The sequence below is a fragment of the Mauremys mutica genome, chromosome 19 (genome assembly GCF_020497125.1).
Source record: "Mauremys mutica isolate MM-2020 ecotype Southern chromosome 19, ASM2049712v1, whole genome shotgun sequence".
NCBI lineage: Eukaryota > Metazoa > Chordata > Testudines > Geoemydidae > Mauremys > Mauremys mutica.
The window spans coordinates 23,382,037-23,402,920 of record NC_059090.1 but is presented as its reverse complement, the minus strand read 5'-3'; the positions used below and the strand labels follow the sequence as shown (position 1 = coordinate 23,402,920).

Below are 20,884 nucleotides of genomic sequence, written 5' to 3'. Positions count from 1 at the left end.
ACTCATGTTTCGATTTGATTGTGGAACAGTTATGCTGAAGCAGTGCAGTTTGCATTTTGCTCTGGCTTTGTACCTTGCAAAGTTGTTGTGCTGATTGACTGCTCGTTGTTAAAGTGCTCTCAGATCCTCAGATGTGTGGTGCTAATTAAAGGGCAAACTAAAAGTTCACAACTACATTTTAACACGATGGATCTTTGAAATATTCAGAGGTTCTGTATCAATCTGTCTCTCCTGAGGTGTTTAGTGCAAGAGTGAAATCACACAGAGACAAGGAGAATTGGCGTGTGAAGGCTGGTTGGAGGAGCAACTAGATCAGCATGGGGGTGGGTTTTCATTCTTGCTTGTGGGTTAGTCTAGGTGCTTTAGACAGCGCATCATGCAAAATTCCCACAGTACTTTGAAACACAACTGAGGAAAACAAAACTACAAGAGAAAGAAAGACTTCTCAGCCATTAAATTAAATTAAATTACAGTGAACCTGGTACTCGGGAATGTCGAGAGGCTGACCTACAGGGCCACGAAAGACTGGGTCAGATTAGAAGTTCAGATGGATAAAATGGCAGCAGCACTTTTCTTGAGTCAAAGGAAGCTGCACCCTGTTCTCCTACCTGCAGAGCTGTCCCAGCAGGGTGTGATGAAAGCAAAGGGATAAAACTGGGAGGGAAATGGATCCATAACCTAGCTACTGTGTGCTCCATGTAGAGTCAAGAATAGCTGAGGAGATACTTCCCATCCACTGTACTTAATGCTAAGCATGGCACTTGGAGAAAGGGGTCTGGGGATCGCTGCCTTGTCTCTTGCCTGACCTAACCAATTCTGCCTTCCCCAGGTTACATTTGCTGTGGTACAGTACGGAGCAGCGATCCGGACTGAATTTGACCTGCAGGAAAGCAGCAACAAGTCCAGTGCTCTCTCCAAGGTCCATAACATAACGCAGCTGGGCTCTGTGACCAAGACTGCATCTGCCCTGCAGCATGTGCTGTGAGTTACACACCTTCGAGAATGCCAGAGCATCCCAGGGATTTCTTCTGCTTCATCCTCGTGGCATATCTCGCCTTAAATTGCTCCCTGCAAACACCCTCTGATCCCCCCCCTTGTGTCTTCTTCTCCCAGCCTGGAGCCTCTCCCTTTCCTCCATTCATAATGCATTCCTGGCCCAAAGATCCCACTGGCAGAGGGGGTCTGGATGTGGCTCCCCCTGGAATCCATCAGGTCTGTTCCAGGTATCCTCCATCAGAGGGGTTGTTAAAGGGCAAAGCTGGGGTCCCCTCCCAGCTGCCTTAGGAACATTAGAACCTGCCTTCAGATTCCCAGTTCCCCTTGGCCTAGTGGGGGGAGGGAGGCGTAGTGGATAGAATACAGGACTAGGACTCAGGAGACTTGGGTTCTGTTCCTGGCTCTGCCACTGTTCTGGTGGGTGACCTCAGGCAAGGCATATCCCCTCTCCGTCCCTCGGTTATGATGATACTGACCTGCTTTGTAATGCGCTCGGAGATCATTTGATGAGACGTGCTGTTTAAGAGCTAGGTGTTATTACCTTGGAGAACAGCACAAACCCATCTGCTAATGACTTTGTGTCCTCCACATGTGTTAGTGCAGCGGGAACTTTCTCGCATGCTGGAATTTCAGGGAGCCACCATCAGCCCATTGATGACCTTGACAGACATACAGTTGGGCACATGTAGCGTGTTCCATAAAACACATCCGGGTTTGTGTTTCTGCAGAGATGAGATCTTCAATGAAAGCCGCGGTTCGGTCAAGGGTGCTCACAGGATGATCCTTGTCATGACCGATGGGGAGATCTTTTTGGACCCACTGCGCTTAACGGATGTGATGAGCTCCCCGAAAATGGCCACGATCGAACGTTACGCCCTGGGGGTAGGTGTGAAGTGACACGTGAGCCCAACTCCTTTGCTGTAGCTTGTTTCAAAGGCGGAAAGCAATTAGACAGAGGGAAGTGGAAAGGACTGCTGGGAGCAGCAACTTCCGCAGATAACCATGCGTGTAAGGGCTACCTGCTTAGAGTGACATCCCTCCGCTGATGTGTGTACTCAGAAACTTTGGCAGTGAGCTGAGGAATAAGGGGAGGGTGAGTGGAGAGGAAATCTGGGGTGGCCTAAGCATCCAGTCTGAAATACCCAGACTTCCTTGACCCAGCCAGCCTTCCATTCTTCTTGGTGCCACAGAGTTTATTGTGTATGAATGAGATCCTAAAACCAGAGGCGCTCTTTGCTCTGTGGGATTTCCTGAAGTCCACATGGCACTTCTCACAAAAGCAAGGGAAGAGCAAAACTTTCCCTACCCTCACACTTCAGGGTGTGCGACTAAATCCTTGTGATCCTACGGGAGAAAAACCTTTTTATCAATGTAAGGAGGTGGTGATGATGATCAGTGAATTAGCTAATTGTTATGGTCCCATCTGTTCAGTCTGGTTACACTCACAGTGGTGTAGAATAAAGTCTGCTGACCCAGTGAGCTCAGGTGAATTCTTGGGCAGAAGGGTTTGCATTGGCTTAGGGCCTAAATTGGAAGTGGTCTGTGAAACTGGATTACTCCCTTGCCTTTTGGTATAGGGAAGGCTCGGATTAGCTATTTCCTTGCAGATGAATCATTCAGAATGAGGATTCCCTCTGGAATCCAGGCTCCTGGCTGCAAACACCTCACTCTGTTGTTGCCCTGAGTGTTTTTGGATCTCTTGGGCATTTGTTTGTTTTGTGTCTCTGTGTGAAAACTGCTCCACTTCCCTGCTGTAGCCTAGGGGTTGGCTTCTTCTCCATAGGTCGGCGACGTCTTCAGCAAGCAAATGGCCCTGAAAGAGCTGCAGCTTATTGCCTCGGACCCTGATGAAGATTACTTGTTCAAGCTGCCTGACTATGAAGCCTTGGACGGCTTCCTGTCGGTGCTGGAGAGAAATATTTTGGGTACCTCAGGTAAAAGGCAGCAGTGTCCTGCCACTAACAAACGCTCCTGTTCTCTGTAGCCTGCACAATGAAGAGTGCTGTGATTTTTTAAATAAATGTAAATAAAGCTCCAACCCTCAGACCGCTAAAGACCTTGTTCGTTATCTGCCAAAGCATCCCAAAAACAAAACAAAAATCAAATCAGCTGAAATTCCCTGGGTAATAATTGCCCAGAGGCTTCCCTTGCTTGAGCCAGCCTGAAGGGGAGAAGACAGATCCTCCGCCATTTGATCCAACCTCCCCTTCCTTTTATACTTTGCCCCAAGTGACCTGCAACTACAACATCCAGTTTTAAGGGACTCGAGGGATTTAGCAGGTTCTGTGAGATGCACACACGCACCCAAGATCCAATGCTCTGTGACAAGCAGGGCCGGCTCCAGACCCCAGCGCGCCAAGCGCGTGCTAGGGGCGGCGTGCCGCGGGAGGGCGGCAGGCGGCTCCGGTGGACCTCCCGCAGGCGTGCCTGCAGAGGGTCTGCTGGTTCCGCGGCTTCGGTGGAGCATCTGCAGGCACGCCTGCGGGAGGTCCACCGGAGCCGCGGGACCAGCGGACCCTCCGCAGGCACGTCTGCAGGAGGTCCACCGGAGCTGCGGGACCGGCGACCGCCAGAGTGCCCCCCCATGGCATGCTGCTGTGCTTGGGGCGGCGCAATTCCTAGAGCCGCCCCTGGTGACAAGGTGCCTCTGCTCTCAGTCACGGGCTGGGCAGATTGCTTCCACTGAATGCTGTTCTGCCACGAGTCCTTGTCATGTACGCCTTGTACACAGTAGGTTGCAGAGTTACTACCAACCCTCCTTCTCAGAGACATGTCTTCCATAAGTTCCTTTAACGTACTGCCGGGAATGTCTGCTGTGAGCGCGTAAGGTAAGTTACACCTGGAGCTATGTAGTGGCTGAACAACTCAGAATTCCATTTCTGTTCTAAGGTGAAATCCTTCTCCCACTGAAGTCAATGGTAAAACACGCATTGATTTCAATGAGGCTAGGGTTTCACACCTCTACACTGCTGTTGGGAGGGGCATCCAAGCTAGCTCGGTAAAAGTACCGGTATAGGTGTGACAGCACAGGGTGACCGCCCAAGTACAAGGTCCCTGGGTATATCCTTTGGCAGCTCGCCCCTGCGGCTGCGCCTTCAGTGCTCTATTTAGCGAGCTAGCGCAAACAAAGCTATCTTGGGGATGGCTATCCATGCTGCAGCCGCACTTCCCAATTGCAGTGTAGCTACTATACGCTTGTCTTAAGTCCGTACTTTAGTCTGACCCGCTATGGGCTGAAAGGATGCTGAATGTGTGAAGCCCTGGGGCTGGTTCATCATGGAGTCCTGGCCCAGTGCACTGCTGCAAAGCATATTTTCATTTTTTATTTCTTTTCTCCCCCTCCCCCTTCATTTCTTGTTTCTAGCGACATATCAACCAGAGGCAAGATCTGGCTATGAAAACCATAACAACAACAACAACATCATCATGGAGGATGATGACAATGACTCATGTAAGTGATGAAATACCTTGTCAAGGGATTGTGCTGTTGGCTATCAATGACTAGCATAGCCTAGGGTCTCCCTGTGTTGCTGAGGACAGCTGCACTCTGGATGCTGATACTGCAATTGCAACTTTGCAGTTTCACGCCCATTAGCTGGCTATTGAGATGCATTTCTCGCAGTGCTGGAATAACGATGGTCCTAGTCAAGACCTCTGAGCTCCTGACCACCTCCTTCTAAATCATTCTTTTCGTGTCCCGGCAGACTCAGGGACAGAGATCGCCATTGTTCTGGATGGATCAGGGAGCATCGATCGTGAGGATTTTGAAAGAGCCAAGGCTTTCATCTACAACATGATGAAAGCGTTCTATGAGAAGTGCTTTGAGGTACTCTCTTCTTCACTTATTGGTCTGCAAATACGGCAGCCACTGCACTTTATTAGCATTGCCCCTTTGGCCCGAGTGACTAGCCAAAGTTCGGGGCATTGCAGGGTGGTTTCTGTTAGGATAAGAAATCAGTGATACGATTTAGGTGTGTTCTTGGTGTCATTACCTTAGTTACACAAAATGCACACAGTCTTGCTTCCCTGAACACAGTAGGAACAAACAGCAGTCGGCCGTTTCCCGGCTCAGAAGTCCCCAAGTCCTCAGCGAACTTTGTGCCCAAGAATCTCTGTCCCTCTGGTTCCTCACAGGATCAGGCTCACAACTGCTTCTCCTGGCTTCCTGCCTACAGTACCCACGTCCTGCAACCGATACCCTAGCCCCGGCCTTTGTACCCAGGGAAACCCCTGTTGAACTATCTGGTTCAGCTCTGGCCTGCCATGCAGCCTGTTGCCTTGGGCAACCACCCTCATTGTCTCCAGCTGTTTTATTGTACCAAAAGGGCTTGATTGCTCTTTTTGTTGAGCCTGAAAGAGAGCTTGGCACAGCCATTGGTTCTAACACAATCAGTGAAAGTCTTTGGATCCAAGAGTCCCCTGCTGGCAGCCATTAGCCCCTTTCTGCATAACACCATTTGTATTTATTATTTGTGTTGTGGTAGCTCCTGGAGGCAAAGGCCCCATTGTGCTCGGTGCTGTACAAATGTAGCCTTGTGCAGTGATCTCATCAGCGGCAGCCAGGTCAGTCCTTTGAGGGGAGAGCTCCAAAGGAAAGCCACGGTGCAGCGAAGAGTGGTGCTGGTGATTCAGGATGGTCCCATATAATTCCCTCTGCAGGCTGGAATGTATGGCAAAAAAGCAAGATGAAAACAAAGAACTTAAAAAACAAACCCTCCTGTCCTTGTCTAAAGCTCTCCTCTGTCTGATCACTAAATACAGAAAAAAATATGAATCTGATGGTGGCTCTAATTTTTCTGAACTAACATAACTTTTCTTTTCTTCTCTGTGTTAATCTCCTTAGTATATAGGTGCAATGTCTGCTGGAAAAGATTTTACTTTCTGGCCCTCCTTTATAGATTCATAATAGACTGTAAGGCCAGAGAAACCATTTTGACCATCTGATCTGATCTCCTGTAGAACATAGGGCATAGGACGTATCTGAATTAATTCCTGTTTGAACTAGAGCAGAGCTTTTAGAAAAACATCCAATCTTGATTTAAAAATTGCTGGTGATGAAGAGTCTACCACAACCCTTGGTAATTGGTCCCACTGTTAAAATTGTGCCTTATCTCCAGTCTGAATTTGTCTTTTCCCATTAATGCCATTCTCTTCATTGGGATTTCTTTACTGGTTGTTTCTGAGAGCCCCAGTTCTCTGGATCAGCTATCAATATTGAACTCTTACCTGACGCTTCTTTCCAGTGTGATTTTGCCCTGGTGCAGTATGGATCTGATATCAGAACTGAGTTTAACCTGCGAGACAGTTGGAACGCTAACGCTACCCTCCAGAAGGTTCAGAACATCACCCAGTTATACAACGTGACCAAAACAGCATCTGCCATCCAACATGTGCTGTAAGTAACAACATAAGAAATGGCGATACTGTATTGCTGGGGCACTTTCTGAATAGATGCGTGAACATTTGGGGCCCAGATCTGGTCACATTTCCTTAACTGGCCAGAAGGGTCCCTATTGAGCAGCGTGAGGCACTCCTTCCTTGCCAGGACACTGAACGTATGTTACGGTTTATTGCACTTTCTGACTCTACCGGTGATGATGGGGCTGCCTCAGTGAACCTGGTTATCCAAAGGCTGCAGATACCCAGGGGACTGGGAAACGAGAGGAGTCAGGCCAATAGACTAGGAGATTTGTCTTCCCTTGCCCTATGCTACTGGCTTGCTCCTCCTATTTTAGAGAATGTCATTTGCCTGCTAAAGGCCAGTGTTCACTGTGAGAGCCTAATCCCTGGCCTGGGGCACCAGGAAGGCAATGAAAAGAAAACCTGGAAAGCATCTGGAGATGCACAATACAAACCTGAAGAATGGAACCAGGATTTGAGCTAATCAGGGTACAGTTAATCAAGCTGCTACATGTTCTCAGTGGAAAGCCCTGGGAATGGTATTTGGAGCCCAGGTTGGTGGTGACTGTGAAAGCCTTTACCATGTGTGAAAGCAGCGGTGGCTGCTAAGAGGCTTATGTGAACTGAGATATTGGTCTCTGTCCAGTCCCTACTGGGATACATGTCCCCATCCCAAGAGCCACCACCCCAACTGGAATAAACTGACTCCCTTCTCGCAGCCTCAACACAGAGGGCAAGAACTGAGTAAACATGGGGAGTGCCATCTCCCTCTGGCAATCATATTAGCATGTCTGGTGGGGGGGAAGGAGGCGGGGCAAAGGGGGCAATGTAATTTCCAATACCACTACCTTTACTGGAATGGGTAGAATAGGGATCTGAGAGTTTGGAGTAACCAGAGATACTTTCTGTTTCCAGAGCTGTTGACTTGGCAATTATCCTCAGCACTAAATTCACTATGGAGGGCGGGGGTGGGGTCTGGTCATTTTTTAGTTATGTGAATGTGAAAGGAAAAGTCCTGAGGAATTAAGTTCCTGCTCTGGGCCTTGGTACAATTATTAGCCAGAAATTCATAGGAATTCCAACAGATCTGTTGGCTCATCCCTCTGCCCCCAGAAACTCATCCTGTGTATGACAATTTTAACAGGGATTCTATCTTCAATGAGAGCCAGGGGTCCCAGAAAAATGCTGCTAAAATCATGGTTGTGCTGACGGACGGGGAAATATTCCTGGATCCAATGAATTTAATAACGGTGATAAATTCACCCAAAATGGCAACAATTGACCGTTATGCCATTGGGGTAAGTTTGGAATATCCAAAGGCTCTTGTTCTAATCTGTCCCCCTGAACGTAGCTGATATCCCTCATTAGAGAGCAACCAAGGGGAGAGAAAGGGAAAAACTGACCCACATGGAAACTTGGTAAGTGATGGAAATGAGGAGTATGTATAAAAATGTATAAAAATGAATCAGTGGAAAGTAAAACTACCTCACTGAGTTAATAATATGATAAACAGGTAAATAAAAACCAACCCAACTCCGTGGAGTGCTGCAGTTTCAAGTCTCTTGTAGACTTCCTCTCCCAGCACTCACACCACCCTTTCCTCAGATGCCTTCACTCGTTCCTCTCTCTTTCCATGTCACAGCTAAGTTCCTCTACATCACCATTAAGGCCTACGCAACTTCCATCCTCACTTGTACCCCATCCTCGTTGACTCCTGCTGTGCTCTGCTGTCTGCTATGCCCAGTCATCTTTGATGCTCCCACTTCCTGCCCACCTTCTCTCCCATGCTACCATTTTGGTTTGCTTGCCCTGTGTCAGGCATCTTCCATCTCAACATTTAAATCTCTCCTGCAGGGGCCCACTGCATTGTGTTCATACTGCAAAGTTTAATGTAAACTATAAAGCCAGTGGGATCCGTTCAGTATATATTTTAAAAAACACACTAAGGTAAGACAAGTCCAGACGCTGCCTTCAGTCAAGGCATTGAAAGAGGGGAATGGTACATCATGATTCCACAGGATGTTGGAAGGCCATAAGTCACAATGAATAGATAAAAGTTTATAAAACCTTGCCTGAAAATCTATGGTTTTCACAGCTGAGTGGGGGGAATTTAGCCACACAACTCCCATGGAAAGAAACAAATGGAAATACTAATTCTTTCTTAGTTCATCACAATCAGCTTTATCAGTCAATGCTGCTGCTTGGTCCTTAGAGCGGTGGGGACAGCTTTGAGGCATTTTGCATCTTCACTGTCTACAAAAATACATCTTATTCAAGCTAAAGGGACTCTAAACTTGGCAGAGTATTTCCCCTTCAGTACCAAGCTTAATAAAAAGAGGCTTTCATGGAAATTAACTATTTTTTAAATTTTGAATTGACTCTATTTTCATCTTCAAAGGAACAAAATGTAGCAATTGGAGCTCAACTTTGTTCAATATTCTTATTATCCATAGCAGCTCCCCAGGGACTGGTAACTGGGCCACTGGCATCAGTTATCTGAAACAAACGCACCTTGGTTCTAGCTGGTAATTACCTTTGGAGAAAGACAGGTTCAAAAGGCATTATATATAGGTGAAGGAAGTTTTATTCTGTACATGGGTTTCAGGAGTAGAAAATTTGGAGTTTGTGTGACAGGGAGGAGATAAAAGGTTTATTACGGAATTTTTACAAGACCGAGACACCAGAAATCAGGACACATTAATTCCGTTAGCAGGACTAAACTAACGGACAGTCTGATTTCTAAACAAATTCAGACTAGTAAGTCTTTAGCCGAGAGTTATATGGAGAAGCTTTACCTTTTAAATTTGCCCCTGCTCTGCAGCTAGAATCTACTTTTCAGCAGATATGACATTAGCCTGTTCTGTGGAACTGTTTCCTAAAGGCCTGATCCTAGGAGGCACAGAGAACATCCAACTTATTGACGTCAGTTGAAATTGCAGCTGCCGCGAGCTCTTAGGAAACTCACTGGACTGAGCCCCAGTGCAGATTCCTGGGGTTTTATAACCCCCAAACAGATGCAGTTAGGTAAAGTCACCATTTTTCGATCAAAGTGCTGCTCTTCTTCATTGATCTTGGTCTCTGTCACAGGTGGGAGAAGCATTTAACAAGTCCAAGGCCCTAAGTGAGTTGCAGCTGATTGCCTCTGATCCCGATGAAAGTCATTTATTCCGGGTGACCAACTATTCAGCTTTAGATGGGCTCCTTTCAACCCTGCAGCAGAAAATCATTGCGATAGAAGGTGAGGGCAAAGCTCTATACCTTGTCATCCTGTCTGAGTGATAATGAGAAAATGGCTCACTACATCCTCTTCTGATTCTCAGGCACGGCAGGCGATATTACCGAATACGAGCTGGCACAAACTGGTTTCAGTGCACAGATCCTGGACAAGGCAAGTGCCTGCTGCAGTCTCACTCCGGTAGATGAGCGCATGGTGCTGTTTATTTTGCGTTTGGGAGGCTTGAAATAATTGATTCTCTGTATTTCCTATGTAATGACACACCCTACAGTTTGAGAACCAAAAGAGTCAAATCTCCATTGCACCCTGGAGCCTGTTTCACTGGTACCTCTTGATTACGTAAAGATTTCACTTGTATATGCTTGCTAGCTGGTATATCTGATTTCAGTGTCTAACATGTGTATCCACTAGCACTTGATAGTAACTGCTGTATCTTTACCAAAATTAATTCTCTTTCATGCAGAAACCTTGGAGTCAGGGGATTTAGATTCTGTTTCCCACCCTGCTGGTTTCTATTTGACCCTAGGGTAGATTGCCTCACCTCTGTGTGCCTCAGATTTCCCCTCTCTGGAATGGGGACAGAAGTGCCAGTCTAGCTCCTGGGGGAGCTGTGGGGCTGAAAACACTGATATTTGCTAAAGTGCTTTGAGGTCCTTGGGCACAAGGTGCAAGAGAAGGGCAAATGATTATCCTGCATTCTTCTCTTCTATCTTTCTCTATGTGAACTCTACAGCAGCACATACTGGTTGGAGCTGTGGGGGCCTATGACTGGTCCGGTGGAGTTCTGCTGTACAATTGGAAAACCAACATAACCACTTTCCTGAATGAATCTAAAGAAGCAAAAGAAGCAAAATACAGCTACCTAGGTAAATAGCACCCCCCGCCACCCCAGGGACAGTCTGATTATGTGGTGGCTCCAATCCTGCTCCCAGAATAGTTAATGGGAGAAGGATCAGGCCAAATATACCAATGTGTGGATGGTGTTTAGTGGACAATGTGCCAGCGTTGAAAGCATTAACCCAAAGAACAGCAAATCTCACAGGAACTGGCTGGATCTTTATTTCCTGCAGCCGGGAAAGGGACTCTGCTGGAAGCACTTTCCTTCTTACCCAGCAGCATAGTGGTCATTTTCACTGATACATCATGATACACCATGGCATCATTTGCATCTTGTTAATATGCATATGTTTACTGTATAACGACTCTCAGAATGATTGGAATTTTTTTGGAGCCTATGGGTAAATATTTAATGTGCTGCAGATACTGGAGAGCAAACAGAGCCTGAATCATTACAAATCTTGGCCTGGAATGGTGTAAAATTTTTGCTTATTAACATGAGTCCTGTACCTCCTGATATTTGACTTAGCTTCAAAAATCTCTCCATTTAGTTTTATGTGCTCTGGACTGTCTGTCTTATATACCCACACAATAATGCTTGTGCTATCTTCTCCCTGTCACATAAACCCCGTGAACTTTCTTTTTCTGCATCCCACAGGGTTGCTTCCTTCACCTTCATGATGGCTTTTTAACCTCCAGAGGCAATTAAAGCCAGGACCAACATGTGTATATTTCACATAACCATTCAGGATCTGTGATTAAATGCTAGGGATGTGTTCAAAATTTTGTTGCGTGTTGCTACTGCAGAGCCATTTACACGCTGGTGCTACAGTTGTTGTTGCCCATTGCGGCTTCAAATTCAATCAAGAGACTAGGCATCACAAGCTGTTAAAAGGGATGACTTACGAGTTTTGTTGGCTTTTTCTCTCAGACAAGTAACCATCACCTGTTATTTCCTAATCAGTCTTTTAAGTGAGATGGTATCAGACCAAAACCATGGACCACAACAGCCTCAAACTTTGTGGATTTTTGCTTCCTGCTCCAGATCTAGATTTGAATTCCATTACCTGTGGCGGGCATGGGCCAAGCTAAAACCCCAGATCCAAAGTTTGTGTCGTTGGCTTTTTCGCTCAGCGATAAAGCACTGTAATGATCATGTGTCATTTCTGCTCATTGTCTAAATGCACAGGGTACAGTGTGGCTGTGGTGAATGCACAGGACGGTGCCTGGTATGTGGCTGGAGCTCCACAGCACAGCATGACAGGGAAAGTGCTGGTGTTTAAGAAAGATGGCTCAAAGCAAATCCTACAAGGAGATCAGGTACCCATGCTTTGCTCAGTCTTTGCCAATCAAGTGGGCTGACAAAGCACTAAGTCCGGTGGAAACAGATGGACTCCACATGTCTTTATTGCCATGCAGCCATTACAGACCATTTTTCAGCATGTGCTTCCTCTAATCAGAACTTCCCCTGCATTCTTCTAGAAGCAGATCATCAGCTGGTATAAAGTATCAGAGGACACTTGATTTCAATGAGCCTATGGAAACTCCGACGAAGTGGGTATTCACTCACGAGAGCTCATGCTCCCAAACGTCCGTTAGTCTATAAGGTGCCACAGGACTCTTTGCTGCTTTTACAGATCCAGACTAACATGGCTACCCCTCTGATACTTTACACTAGCTGAGGATTTGTCCCCTTCCTTGACTCCTTGTAGACTTTAGAGGTGGCAAGAGCAGAGAATAGGAAGCAGACTGTATAACTTTGTTCATCCATAAAGTTTTGGGGATGTTAGAAAAATTCAGACAACTAGTTTTGTAGATAGCTGAGGGAAACGACTGGGGAAAGGATGTAAGCCCAGTTTGGGTAAGAGGGAGGTTTGAAAGAGGTTCAGATAAATGGGGTTAGACTATCATTGCATTCTGATACCTGACCCCTCAAAAAGAAAATCCAGTCACTCCGACTGGAAAAGGTATCCTCCACCGCCCGTTGTGAAATTGTTGGATAGTGATACTGGTGCTGTTATCTGGTTACTGGGGCCCTCCTCAAAGATGGCTCATTGTGATAATAGGAGTCATGAAATGATCCATATATAGACAGAGGGACAGATGACTATGCAGAAATTTGCACCTTGACAGGTGCAAAGGGCACCAGAGAAGGCTATTATTATGAAGTTATTGTTTGTTGAGAATTCCAGTGTAAAACCTGACTCTTTCTGGTGCGCAGGTTGGGTCTTATTTTGGTTCTGAACTCTGCACTGTGGACGTGAACCAGGATGGGGAGACAGACTACCTTCTTGTGGGAGCCCCGCTTTATCACATCCATGGGGAAGAAGGGCGAGTTTATGTGTATCAGCTTAAGGTAAAGACATTGGCTTCAGCAGTTCTGACTTGGTGGGAGCGCTCCCAACAGTTCCTTGAAATAATTCTGTTACCACATGCTAGTGGTGACAAATAAAACCCTTATCCTTGGTGCTTTTCCTGTATAGTCTCTCAATTACATCCATTTGGTGCCCATGCATAACTCGTGGACTGTCTTGTTGTATCAGAAGACCACAGAACGATCAGTCCTGTCTCAGTTACTGGACTGTGAAAGAGAAACTCTGTAATAGAAATGGCAATATCTTTGTGGCCTCTTGTAGATTTATTACACAGCATGATGAGAAATAGAAATGTGTGAAATTGTTTCCATCTCCCATCCCACCTGTTGTTACGGACCCTGTCCCATAGAATGGAGCATCTTTCTGTTCTGATTATTTTATAGCCTTTTTTTCCCCATCCCCCATAACCACTCTGTGAAACAGCATTCCTTATAATGATTGTTTTAAATTAATGTACATGTCAACTGCTGTTGGAACAGCTTCCAGGGGAGTTCCCCAAAAGTAGATCAGTGGGCATGCCCACCTGTTGAGTTCGTGTACAAGATGCACAGCATACAGTTCAGGAAGATGGTTCATGCTACATCTCTGCTTTGAAATCCAGTGTTATAAAACATGCTGTACCTACTGAGCTATTAAAGAGAAACTAAACTGAAACCAAACTGTGAGTGAATGCAAAACTCTTGTTTAAAAAGAAAAATGGTTGAAGCTGGCAAATCAGTAATAGAACACAGGGGACTGATTAGCCTAGACTAATACATATGCTTTTTAAAACAAAATAGTTGACAATCACTTCCTCCTTTGTTTCCTCACTGAGCCCTGGTGTTCTGTGTATACCTTGCAAGTGCTGATGACATTGCTGACACCACTTAAGCCTCGCCTGCGCTAGGGAGGTGACTTATTGCTGCTGGTAGCTTTAGCTGAACCAGAACTGAACGACAGTTTAACTGGAAATGTAGACCCAGACAAACCATGTTCAGCACGGCTTTAGAAGCAGCTAATGAGACTTGCGTAGGGCACTTCTAGAGTGGCTGAAAGCAGCTGGTGGCCTCACAGCACGTTCAAGACATCTGTCAAAAGCCAAGTAATGCACCCCCTCAGTGAGGCTTATTTCTATGAAGCAGTCTGGGGAACGTGACATTCTCAGCTACTGTAGAGCAGATTGCAGACCTGAGGAATTGACTATTGCTTTTACTTGGAAGGCACTCAGATACTATGGAGATGGGAGGCAATGTAAAATCCTACGGTGGATATGTAGTGTTTGGATGTTGGTGAGTAGTGTAGGAGCAGCTGATTTCCAATGTTTTGGTTATTTTTACTTATAAGGGTGCAGACGTACCCTGGCTCCTGCTCTCATTGACTCCAGTAGCAGACCTTCAGAGGAATCCTTTAATTTATTGTTTCAAGTTTTGTTGTTCACCTTCAATCCTTACTATTAAAAAAACTCTGCTTTCAGGAGCAGCAGGAATAACCGCTTGGTGTGTTTCAGAATGGTCACTTCTCCCATGTGGGACACTTGAGTGTCCAGACACCATCTGCTTTTGCAAGGTTTGGGTTCACTGTGGCCAGCATTGGGGACATCAGTAAGGACGGATATGGGGACGTTGCAGTAGGAGCCCCGCTTGAGGATCGACTTTTGGATTCTTCTACCTTTGGCAGCATTTACATCTATAATGGAGATCAGAATGGGATCAGGAGCACCTTCTCTCAGGTAGGGAGGAGTCCAGTGTGAATCGTACGTGCACTGAGGGTTTAATGGGGGGTGGGGGAAAGAGCACGTTCTTCTGGTAGAGGGTTCAGAGTCAGGACTCCTGCATTCTATTTTAATTTCTGACACTCTGTGCAGCTAGGAGCAAGTCACCTGGCCGCCCCGTGCCTTGGTTTACCCATCTCTAAAATGGGCATGTTAATAATTCCTGCCTCACAGGGGTGTTTTGGCAATCTAATCCATGCTTTTATCCAGCCTGGCTTTCCACTTCTTGCACGAGCAGTTCCTTTTACTCTGGAAAATCACCTTATTACCAATTAAACAGTGAATCATCCTTGAAAAAAGAAGGGGCTTGCTTGATAAAGCACTGGGGCTTTTTCTTTTAATCTGAAACCAGCTTGAATTTGCTAATTTTAATGAGAGCCACCAGATTCAGCTCATTCTCAGGTTTGCAGTTCCCTGCTTACCAAAAATGCTGCAGACACCAGAGTATATCACTGGTACTCAAAAAGCTCATTGTATGTGGATCAAAAGATACTCCACGTGTGGTGAGTGCAGATTGGAGGCATGGGTGAGAAACGTAAAGATGTGTGCCAGGCAACTTGTGTGAAAGAGACTCTGCAGGTTTGACTCAGCAGAGCTGCTTCTTAAGCTCAGCTGGCTGGCAAAGTCCTGCATCTTGGCAGGGGGTTAAACTAGATTTCCTTTGCGGTCCCTTCTAACCCTATAGATCTATGATTCTAAAGTGCCCACTTGAGGATGTGGGTTCCACACCTACTGACTAAACACCCTCCATTAGCAAGTCTGCCTGTCCATTGCAGGAAGTGTGTCTGAAGAAGTGGTATTTTTACTCACGAAAGCTTATGCCCAAATAAATCTATTAGTTTTTAAGGTGCCACCAGACTCCTCGTTGTTGCAGAAAGTGGAAATGAGCGACGGGGGATGGATCACTTGATGATCACCTGTTCTGTTCATTCCCTCTGGGGCACCTGGCATTGGCCACTGTTGGAAGACAGGATACTGGGCTAGATGGACCCTTGGCCTGACCCAGTAGGGCCATTCTTAAGTGGTTAGTTCCCTATCCTGGATATGTCAAAAATGTCACAGGGTGTCACTCAGAGCAGTCTCATGTTAACTGGAGAAATATCCCATCTTAGATGTGTTGATCTTTTCCTCCCACAGAGGATAAGAGCAGCTGAAGTTGCTCCAGGTCTCCAATATTTTGGACAGTCCATTGATGGTGGTTTTGACTTGACTGATGATGGTCTCATAGATATCACCGTGGGATCGTTTGGAAATGTAACTGTGCTTCGGTACGTAGAGATTGCACCTGTACTCTAGATGTTGTTTAGTGGTTCCATTATTGTTTAAAGTATTGCTGGGACATATATTAGTTATTCTGTTGATAAAAAAGCTTCCTAAATCTTTGTCTGTTATGTAAAGGCTTTAGGTTAAGTTAGAAACCTTCTGCCTTTGAACTTCCAATGCAGAAACAACAAGTATTATTTACTAAACTCGAATCAATTGTAATGTAGGGCTTCATTGGCCCCTATCTTTGTGCTCACAATCCTGCACGTGCAGTTTAGGTCCATTAGACATGTAAATAGCTTACAAACTTCAGTTAGTACCTGGACATCTAAATGATCTTAAGTGGGGTGGATACATTTCACAAGGCATGAGGTTTAATTTGCACCTGCATTTTTGATCCTGGAAAATGAATTGCACATGAAAATTAGAGAATTTGCACCAATATCTATGTGAGTTGCCCTAGAAACCTGGAAGAGGTACAAGTACCCAGATTTACACTGGCAATTCAATTACAGGTACAAAAATGGAAACCCAGTTTTGAAACTCTTAGCCCACAGTGTTGGTGGGTTCAGATCATCTGTTCCTTTGGATTTTGAAATTTCACTGCATTCTTGACATTCCCAGCCAAAGCTGGAAATTTTAGAAATAGACCAGTCTGGCCCAGTGCTGTTTGTCTGCTGAGATTTCAAGAAGGCAGAAAATATCAAGTGGAATAGTATAGAGCAGGGGTAGGCAACCTATGGCACGGGTGCCGAAGGCAGCATGTGAGCTGATTTTCAGTGGCACTCACATTGCCCGGGTCCTGACCACCAGTCCAGGGGACTCTGCATTTTAATTTAATTTTAAATGAAGCTTCTTAAACATTTTAAAAACCGTATTTACTTTACATACAACAATAGTTTAGTTATATATTATAGACTTATAGAAAGAGACCTTCTAAAAACGTTAAAATGTATTACTGGCATGCAAACCCTTAAATTAGAGTGAATAAATGAAAACTCAGCACACCACTTCAGAAAGGTTGCCGACCCCTGGTATAGAGCCAGTTTACAACTCTTGCTCCTCGCTGATAGGTGCTCCTGAAATGTTTTCCCTGTAAAGCATCAGTCTGGAAATTATACTTATGTCCATCTTGTCTACTTGCTTATCAGTTCCTGTTCTTCCCCTCCAGCTCCAGACCAGTTGTCAGATTTAATGTCACTATGAGATTCACCCCGGAGAAAATATTTGTTTTCCATAACAATAGCATCATTACTGCAGAATTGTGCTTTAATATGAGCTCACCTGTAGAAGCATCCCAGCAAGGTAATGAAATATGAATAATAATGAGACCGTAAGCTGCAGGCCGGGGCTGTCATGAGGATTTGGGACTCTGACTCTAGAGGCTGTTCTGTACAGTAGATGTATAATGTTTCAGGGCCACGTTCCAATATACAATTAATGAAGAGAAATAATTTCTCTTGTTAAAAATCAAGGAGCCAAATTCGCTGCTGGCGTAAGCAGATGCAGCTCTATTGTGGCTGGTGAAGCTGCACCTGGTTAATCAAGTAGAGAATGTGGCGCTAAGTTGCTGTACTACTTGTTTTCCCACCAATCCTTCATGATTGCTTATCCCTCCCATCCCGGAGGTGCAGCTGTGGTAGGTACACTTGGCAGCAGCTTGACGCCACACACAAAGCAAGTTCTTGGGGTAGCGCCCCTACGGATGCTCCATTTGGGCACCTAGAATGGAGCACCCGTAGGGGGACAAATCTAGAAGTTACTGCACGGGGTGAGTAACCGTTTCATCCCGTTGCTCAGTTTAGCACGTTTGGTAATTTGTTTCATGCATCTTTAATCCTTTAATTCCTACTTCAACTTGTGTCTTTGAGTCTAAGCCTTTAGGATTCCTTGAGCAATGCGCCTAAACCTAATAGTGCATCTATTTCCCTTGGTTTGTGGGCATCACTTTTCCCCATCCAATTTAGAGCTCTGATTGCACTTTGTTCACAGACTTCAGTTTCATTGATCCCATGAAGGGTGTCTCTGAATTCACAAAAAATCCCAATCTGTGCTTCCAGAGATTTGGCACTTATCCATTCGCTACACTGTGGACTTGGATGTGAGGATGAAGAAGAAGAAGAGAGCCCATTTTGAGGATCAGAAATCCACACTGAGCCAAGAAAAGAAGGTCAATGGACCTGTGTGTGCTGAGCTGCTGCTCAACATACTGGTAGGTGATTTAGGTGCTTAGCTCCGAAGCTGGGATGGAGTCACTTCTTACCACAGTGAATGATGCCACCCTTGCATTACACATCTCTGTTGAGGAGACAATTGTGGTAGCTCTCCTGGGAGCGCTCTCCACATAATGCTTCAGAAAAAAAACGGAACAGAAAGGGCTAGGTATGGAATCTGCCTCAGAATGAACCTATCTTGAAGCAGCAGATGGATTGCGAAGGGATGGAGGTTAATTTCAGGTAGACTTGCTTTCAGATCCTAAGCAAAACAGCCAAGGGGAAACAGCTCCTTCTTGGAGCTGTGTGTTGCACCTGTAACGCTAAGAGATGTAGGAGGTTGTGTGGTGTAGACAAAGGATGGTACATGTGACTATTCCCAGCTCTGCCACTGACTTCAGTGTGATCTGGTTTGAATCAGATCACCATTTCATGGCTCAGTTTCTCCATTTGTAAAAGAGAACTAACGACAGTTACATACCTTTCTAAATTACTTGGAGAGCTACGTATGAAAAGTGCTATACAAGTGCTAAGTGTTATATTTCCCCCCGCCCCCTTCCTCCAGTAAGTAATTGGAAGCAGGCAGGACTCCAGTATAATTTTGCGTAGGTTTCAGCTGACCGCTACAGCTTGCATGCAGCACTTGATGAATAAGGGAATCTCTGAATAACTGAACGGGAAAATTTAATTCCAAGGCTATGCCTGGAATTCTGGGATATTGGCATTAGCTGCCTAGGAGTCCCTATACAGTTGACAGCAACGGTGCCCAGCCATTTGAATGTGCCTAAGACTGCCTCTGCAATGAGATTCTGTTCAAGTGAAACGTCATGTCTGTTAGGCCTGGTCTACACTGGGGGGGGGGTCGAACTAAGGTACGCGACTTCAGCTACGCGAATAGCGTAGCTGAAGTCCAACTACCTTAGTTCGAACTTCTTACCTGTCCAGACGCCGCGGGATCGAAGTCCGCGGCTCCCCCGTCGACTCCGCCACCGCCGTTCGCGGTGGTGGAGTTCCGGAGTCAACGGGAGCGCGTTCGGAGTTCGAACTATCGCGTCTAGATTAGACGCGATAGTTCGAACTCCGAGAAGTCGAATGCGACCCAGCCGTAAGTATGGACGTACCCTCAGAAACAAGGATTTTAAGAACTGAAGCAAACGGACATTTCTGGCTTTTCACCTCTCTGTGCTTTATTGTCTGATGGCATTTGGAAAGTTACACGTTAGGATATAGGCCAGTTATACAAAGAATCACTGATGTACAAACACTGCTTTACATTCTAACAGTCCCATATACCTGTCATGCCTACACATTTTTCTTAATTTTGTTTTATTACAGCCATGTGATTATGACTGTTTCTCTAGCATTACTCTCAAAGTCAGCTACCAGCTCTCTAATCACAATGAGAACATGGATCATCCAGCTCCCACGCTTGATAGATACCAGGAGCCTGAGGCATATTTTCAGGTAATAAAATACATTCCTAGAAGCAACTGGCCCTCTTGCGCCCCAACATTCAAAGCCTTTATCATAAGCAGCCTTGGCATTGTGCTTTTCTTAGCAAGTGCATGTCTTTTCCCTACGCCTGGCTAAAGGCAATATGATCTACGGAGACTTGAAAAAGGTACTTGCAGGGGCCCAGTTTTCCCCCAAGGAGTTACCCGTATCCGGTATGGAGAAAATCTGGTCCCTGGGTTCTTTTCCCAGCTCGGCCAGTGACTCACTGTGTAACTTTGGACAAGTGATGTTCTTCTTTGAGTGATTGCTCATATCGATTCCAATTAGGTGTGCGCGCGCTGCGTGCACGGATGTCGGAAACTTTTTCCCCTAGCAGCACCTGCTCCCTGGTGCGCCCCCTGAGCAGCCAGTCGTCGAGGTAGGGGTATACCTGGACCTGTCTCTTGCGAGGGAAGGCTGCTACGACTGACATGCACTTGGTGCTAAACTAACTGAGGAAAAACAAACACTAAATAAATAGAGCTCGAGAAACGTGGAGAGCTTTCTGAGCAAGATGCCAAAGTTCCAACGACCGTCACTGGCGGCAAGAAGGAACTGAGGAGGCGCCGGGTCGGCAGGGTCATATATAGAGCGCTATAGAGGTGCCACTCCAGGGGGCTCCACAACTGACCCAACGGGCGCTGCTAAGGGAAAACTTTCTGACGACTGTGTATGCACCCACCTAATTGGAATGGATATGAGCAACACATCTCGAAGAACAACAGTTACGAGAAGGTAACTGTTATTTCCTTCTCTGTGCCTCAGTTTACCCATTTACCAAACGGGGACAGAACCCACCTCAATTGGAAAGGTGGTGAGGAGTCATTAGTTAATGTTTGGGAAGTGCTTTTGCAGATATAAAGCTCTATGTTATGTAGTATTATTAAGAACTATTATTTGAATGAAGATTTCTGCATTAACAAAGTAGTATAATTTTCTATTTAAAAGAGGTATTTTAAAATATCTTCTAAATTATATTTTGAAAAAATCTAAATCAGAATTTGGGGTGTTTCAGCTTCTAATTAACTGGTTTTAACCTGTGTTTTTTGTCTCATGGTCTCTCGTTTATATTTTATGAGCAGGGGAAATTCTTATTAGCTAATTTAGCTCTATTTTTGAAACTAGTCAGTCTGGAATTTAAATCAGTTTCTGACAAATGTAGCAAAGCTCTATGATGAGGCAGCATTTTCCTGTTTATTAATATAACAACTCCGGTCACAAATCAATATCTAATAAATATGCCATCTAGATGAATCAGGGCAATACTTTGCAATGGGTGCTCATTCACCATTACGTAGTATTATATTTCTATTCAGTTTGA

General features: G+C 45.5%; 1 protein-coding gene across 1 annotated transcript in view; it reads left to right on the top strand.

Moving 5' to 3' along the window:
* ITGAE (integrin subunit alpha E) overlaps positions 1-20,884 on the top strand; it is a 51,260-nt gene that overhangs the window by 7,012 nt on the left and 23,364 nt on the right. The window contains 17 exon segments of the mRNA XM_044994223.1: positions 830-981; positions 1,725-1,878; positions 2,780-2,930; positions 4,361-4,447; positions 4,701-4,822; positions 6,240-6,391; positions 7,541-7,694; positions 9,484-9,634; positions 9,717-9,784; positions 10,365-10,497; positions 11,658-11,788; positions 12,690-12,824; positions 14,306-14,551; positions 15,731-15,861; positions 17,028-17,161; positions 17,917-18,068; positions 19,405-19,533. Of these exon segments, the coding sequence (XP_044850158.1) occupies positions 830-981; positions 1,725-1,878; positions 2,780-2,930; positions 4,361-4,447; positions 4,701-4,822; positions 6,240-6,391; positions 7,541-7,694; positions 9,484-9,634; positions 9,717-9,784; positions 10,365-10,497; positions 11,658-11,788; positions 12,690-12,824; positions 14,306-14,551; positions 15,731-15,861; positions 17,028-17,161; positions 17,917-18,068; positions 19,405-19,533 (2,382 nt within the window).